The 6,000-nt window shown below is 36.9% G+C and overlaps 1 protein-coding gene across 3 annotated transcripts in view; it reads right to left on the bottom strand.

Annotated features, from left to right (window-relative positions):
• Positions 1-5,762, bottom strand: part of LOC115416645 (tetraspanin-18-like) — a 60,044-nt gene extending 54,282 nt beyond the window's left edge. For all 3 annotated transcript variants that reach the window (XM_030130492.1, XM_030130514.1, XM_030130498.1), the window contains exon 1: positions 5,584-5,762. In XM_030130492.1, coding sequence (XP_029986352.1) covers positions 5,584-5,622 — 39 coding nt within the window. In that variant the 5' untranslated portion in view covers positions 5,623-5,762. The remainder of the gene's footprint in view (positions 1-5,583) is intronic.
• Between the last annotated feature and the right edge of the window lie 238 nt (positions 5,763-6,000).

The following is a 6,000-nucleotide window of genomic DNA, read 5'->3' on the forward strand; positions in this document are numbered from 1 at the left end:
TAATCCACAGTGAGTCGGGGTTCCCTGCAGGAGAAGAGGTTGTGTTAAAGGCATGTAATTTAATCAACAGGATCAAGGAAATGACCAGTTCTTCCTTTTCAACAGATTGAGTCATTACCAGTCAGTCACACAAATGTCTCATTACCAAACAGTAGACGTCAGGCATTGTTGAATTTTAACTGACGCATCGTAAACGCGTCCTAAAATTCTGCAGCATAATTAGATAAATCAGATGAGCTTATTTTTATGAGTTAATTACAGACGAGTTGAGATTATAGATCACGTAGGCTTCGATGAACCTCGCCAAATGGAATTACAGACTTGAAGGAGGAAGGAAAGAAGGAAGGAAAACAATAGCACAACAGATTTTTTTTTTTTTTTAGTTACTTTCATGTTTTGTTCCAAATGTATTTAGGTATTTATTATTTTACCTAAGTAGATTCAGTTCAGCAGTTCCTAACAGAGGCAGAGATAGGCTGCTCAAGATACAAAATCACATTACACTTAAGCTATTTATTTGGCTCTGATCTCACAAAAACTATGCTGACATGTTTCAGCATAGAGCAGTCATTAGAGCATTTGAAGAATTCCTGGTCCAGATAAATAGATAGTGTAATGGGATTTGATTTGAAGTTTGAGATGTACGTGACTTTAGTTCTCTACTGAGGAAATAATGTTAACATACAGCCTACTCCTCCAATAAAGTTAAACAGGAATGTGAGGAAAATGATAAAAAAAAAAAAATTGCTAAACATACCTCAAAAGGTTTAAAACAGGGATGTGCCACTTTACTAACCCAAAACAATAAGATAAAATATACTTTCTTCAAATGTAATTCAAATGTACTGCAGCACAATCAAATACAATAGAAAAATAAAGAGAAGATTAAAAATATAAAAAAAACAAGTTAAAGTTACTAATTATTGAATAATATTCACTTTTTTGGCTGCCTTTGGTCCACTGTCAAACACAGTGACATTCAGTGATGGCGGTGACTGTTGTTTATCTGTCCAGACTGATCTAATGAAATCACGTTGTGTGTCTCGCCAGCTCTTATGACAATTTGGCATGCTATATGTACGCATTTTCATCCTTTCGGGTTTTATTCAACACCATTTGATCGTCAGTGTACGCAAAGATCTCCGGTTTACATATCCGTAACCCTAACCCCTACCCGCAAATTGCATGGTATTTGACGCGGCGTGAACATACACATGGAAAGCTTATAATGCGTACAGATAACACGACACCTTTAATTGGTGTGTTATCTGTACGTAATTCATGATATCATGTTGATCTGTGTCTGTCATGATGAGACAGCCCACCTGACTCTTCTGTTTCAACACTGCTGATTCCACTTCAGTATGCTACTGAGTAGTTCTGAGAGTGCCTTGCCTGAATCTCCAGTGCCCGGTGTTGTGTGTTACCCTGCCTCTGATTGTAAGTAAGTGACCTGGAATCCAAACTGGGTTACTAGAATTCACTTACAATTGACTTACACCAGTTGACAAACATTTTTAAATAGAAGCCTCCAGTAGTCTGATATTTCCAAATTCCACTCGACATCCTGGGTCTGTGTTTGTCACAGCTAAGCCTCCTCCACCTCCAGCCACCATCTCCCTTCAGTTTACCCCCAAGACGTACTGTTGCAGGATGGGGAGGAACTGCCAGTCTTTTAGGATTGCGCCTCCTGTGGCCCCTTACAGCTCTTGTCAGGACATGCTGTGATCCACAAATAGACTAAGTGCCTCCTTTCTGCACATGAAGGGAAGGGACAGATGGACCCACAGTTCCCCTCACCACAATGCCGGTTGACGTCCCCCAGAGAGATGACCTGAACTTGCTTCTGTCATGATGTGGAGGAGGTGAGAGCCACGGATGGACCAGAGGAGAGTCAATAGTAAGCAAGAATCATGATCCTCACTTGGAAAAAACATACTTAAACACTATGAAAACGGAATAGAAAGAAAGGAAAAAAGATTTGTCCAGAAAAGCGGTTTCACTTTAAGGAAAAAACTTAGTCTTAAAGGAGTGATATTTTGCTTCTTTTAAAAGGAATTATGCATTTTAAAACATTTCCCTGTGGTCTACATAAACTGCAAATGCTATACTTGGGTCTGAATTCTTTATTAATTCAACTCCACAGGTCCATCTTAAACCCTATTCCTGAGTAATGACACCAGAAAGGTGGTTTTGAGCTCTGGCCCTTTAAATGCAAATGAGCCACTTCACACCCCACCCCCTCCAGGTTGTTGACCGTGCTTTCTGTCCCGTTCAGCCTCTTGTGTTTGTTAATACAACCAACAACTAAACATTTTAGGAAATCGGCTTGAAGTTTGGACATATTTTCAGTTTTTACAACAAACGCTGCTGCTGACAAAATATTATGTCGTACTCAGAGAAATGTTCGTTGGAAGTCTTGACCTTATATGTACAAATGTCGTGACATAACTAGTTATAGACGTAAAAAATTAAGAAGGAATTGAAACGGGTTGTAGAAATCCACTCGATTTTTACCAAAATGAATATAAAGATAGCTTTGCAGCACCTGGAGGGTTCAAATTCAAACTATTTGAACTATTAGGGTCCAAATACACAAATAAATGAACCAAAGACTACTAAAAGTGGGTTTAGCAAAATATGACCCCTTTAACAAGATATTCCAGCTAACTTTGATCTATTTAACCAATGGAAAGATCCTACAGGTTATAAGATTTCAGTAGTCTATAAGTATTCTTTCAGCTCCACTGTATGACACAGATCTAATGAACTTGGCACATGTATGCAGATTGTATGATAACACTGCTACAACTATGACACAGATCAAAGTACAAGAATTAAACTAATAGCATTCTAGTAAAATATGAGGCTAAGCTAATGATCACACACTGTTACAAAAGTGGATTCATGTGTGCAGAAACAGCCCAAAATCTAAGGGAAGGAGAAGAATCTGGATGTGGTCATGACTCAAGAGGAAACCAACTTCAGACACTAATTTCACAAAGAAATCTTGAGGTTGGTATTTTTAGCTACAAAAACGAACATGTTGTGTTGAGTCACAGTATTAGATGGTCATCCTAAATTTATGACAGGCAAAATTTTGTCTCATGTTATCTTGGGTCACAAACCCAGAACAAAGGCCCTCTGTGAACCTCCCTTACTGTAACGTAGAACCACTGTTTCTCAACCACAACCTGAGATATTACGACAATTTCTCATTTGTCTGTGTGCCAAGGTAAAAACAATTTTATGAATAATATCCCACCTGATAATATCACATTATCTTTAATTATAACTTCTATTTTTGTGTTTAGACCTTACCTTATTTCCATTGTGAGTGAATGTTTGAATGTTGTGTTGTTTCATTGAATGCATGCATTGTTTTTAATGTTACACTTATAGATTCCTGAAATGTTTCTTTGTTTGTCAAGTTCTGGCCATAAAGAATAGTTTTAATATCAAAAGATGGACTGGGCAATAAAATGATAATGACATCATAGCAATATCGATTTATTTTGATATATATTTTTGTTATCATTAAAGTTTGTTTAGTTCACTTTGTCAGATAAATGTTTCTCTTAATTTTTTTTTTCCATACTGTCAAGTTAAACAAACATTGTGTCATTAGAATACAATGAAATTTCTTACTTTTTTTGCTCTACTTTTAGATTTGTGGCAAGTAGTTGTCATGTCTTGGTGAGGAATAAAACCACAAATTAATCCGTTTTATTCTTTCCCCCTTATGTCCAAAAAAAACATCAGCCTTTATACTTTATGGAATGACTTTACATCTATTGTGATAATATTTACGAAAAACAAAGGATTAACATGTTTTTCCTTATTGTAAGACAGCTTTTCAAGTTAGCAATGTTGTTTTGCCTAATACAAGACATGTAGAATATTAAATGCTTCCTGTTTTTACAGCGTTTTCATGATTCTTTCATACCTAGATGGTGCAGCTCCCAAATTAAGTTTCAATAGCCTACATTATGACTTATAGAAGTAAGTAAGTAAGTAAGTAAATTTTATTTATAGAGCACTTTTCACAGACAGAGTCACAAAGTGCTTTACAGTGCAAAATACAATTAAAATACGATAAATACATAATGTGCGATCAGTTTGTGGCAGCCCTGAGTCAGTTAGGAAATTAAATGCCTACTTGAACAAGAGTGTCTTGAGATGTTTTTTTAAAAGTCTCAACAGAGTCCATGGACTGTAGGTATAAAGGGAGATCATTCCAGAGACATGGCGCCACAGCTTTACTCTAAACAAAAACGTCAATTGTCTGCACTTTAGGGGGACGAAACAGCAAAACCGCTAGAAACAGCAAAAGTTTTAAAATATGAAAACTACAGATGATGATTCAGACCCTTAACAATAATGGGATGAGAGCTGATTTGCCATCTGACAATAAATATGTAACATTTTTGGCATGGCTGAGCTGCACTCGTCTTGCCCATGTGGTAAACAGCTCTATTACCATGCAGATGGTACATATACAAGTGCCAAAACATTTCATACACAACGCAAAAAACTTCATACAGAAAAATAGCAAATGTGTTGACAACAGTTGGCTTTGGAAAGAATAAGGAGAAATCATAGATAGAAGGGGTCAGTGTGCATCTTGCACATATTCATGGCTGTGAAAAGTAGCACCCACCACCAGCCAAATGCTGCTTTGGCTGCCCAGATAGTCACCGCAATGCCAGACAATCAGCTCAGATTTGGAGAATGTCTTTTACTCTATAAATACCATTGGCTTGTTCCTTGTCAACAGAGACACTCTCCCTCCATCAAACATGAAAACAGTTGCAATCAGATAAACTATTCTAAATTATTTTGTATAGCCATCATGCCATGATGATATGTTGAAATGACAGAAAAAAACCCATATTCCTGTGGTGACATCTGTGGCCTGGTTTATCCAACTGAAGGGTTTTTAAGTCTGTTTTCCTGCTCACCTGACAGTCAGTAGTCTCCCATGTCCTCATCATATTCATTATAAATGGAAACCCAAAGTGAACCTTATTTCCAAGAAATTCAGTCATCTGATGTATGCGATAAGTCTCATAAAATTTGTATAATCTTTGGGCTGAGAAGACTCTCAACAATAGTCCTTTGTACCAAGAAACAAACTGCACAGCTGTTTTGTGTAAATCTATGATGTACTTACCACCACTGCTGCAATTTAGATTCATATCTTTACCTGCACATTTGCACTCTAAGTAATAAATAAGAGAAAATGAAGATAATTTGGGCTTTTGTAATTATATTAGTATGTGTTGTTAAATGATTTAAATTGTTGAATAGGTTAGTTTACACAAAAAAAGTTGCTTTGATTTACTTGTAATGCACCGGTTAACTGGAGTAGAATTGACATTAGCAAGTTGGTTTTAGGTACAGTTTCTTGAAAATGACTTCCTCCCCTAACAAGGTTTTTAAACAGTAGTTTTTATTTTATTTTATTATTATTATTTTTTTAAATCTAAATGTGTTTTGACAGACTGTCCACAGATTCAACCTGGTTATCACTGTAACTCTGTTCGCTTTATACTTTAACGGCTGTAAATGGCTGAGACTTACCGCTGTAAGGTGGGCTGTTTTGTCCAAATGTCTTCTCATTTACGTGTCGTGAACGTAGATTAGGTCGTTTTATGACAACCTAATAAATCCAACAAACTCCTAGACTCACTGAAGCTCAGAGGGAAGTGTTACAGGAGCTGCGTTCATTCCTCGAAGTGCACCGTCTGTGGGCTGGAAACGCAGCGACCCAATTTGTAGACACAACAGTCAAGATAGAAATACCCGGATGAAACCACATCCGGGAAAGATTTCAAAATAAAATCCCGACAGGAAGTACATACTCTGATGTCTTACCATGTAGAGCAATGGAACCAAAACTGGTTTAGTTTTAAGATTAAAGATTAATATAATTTATCATCCCCTTAGAGAAATTCAGTCACCGCATTTTACCCATTGGAGTACACGCAGTACCTAGCA

Source organism: Sphaeramia orbicularis, chromosome 3, assembly GCF_902148855.1.
Source record: "Sphaeramia orbicularis chromosome 3, fSphaOr1.1, whole genome shotgun sequence".
Lineage (NCBI taxonomy): Eukaryota > Metazoa > Chordata > Actinopteri > Kurtiformes > Apogonidae > Sphaeramia > Sphaeramia orbicularis.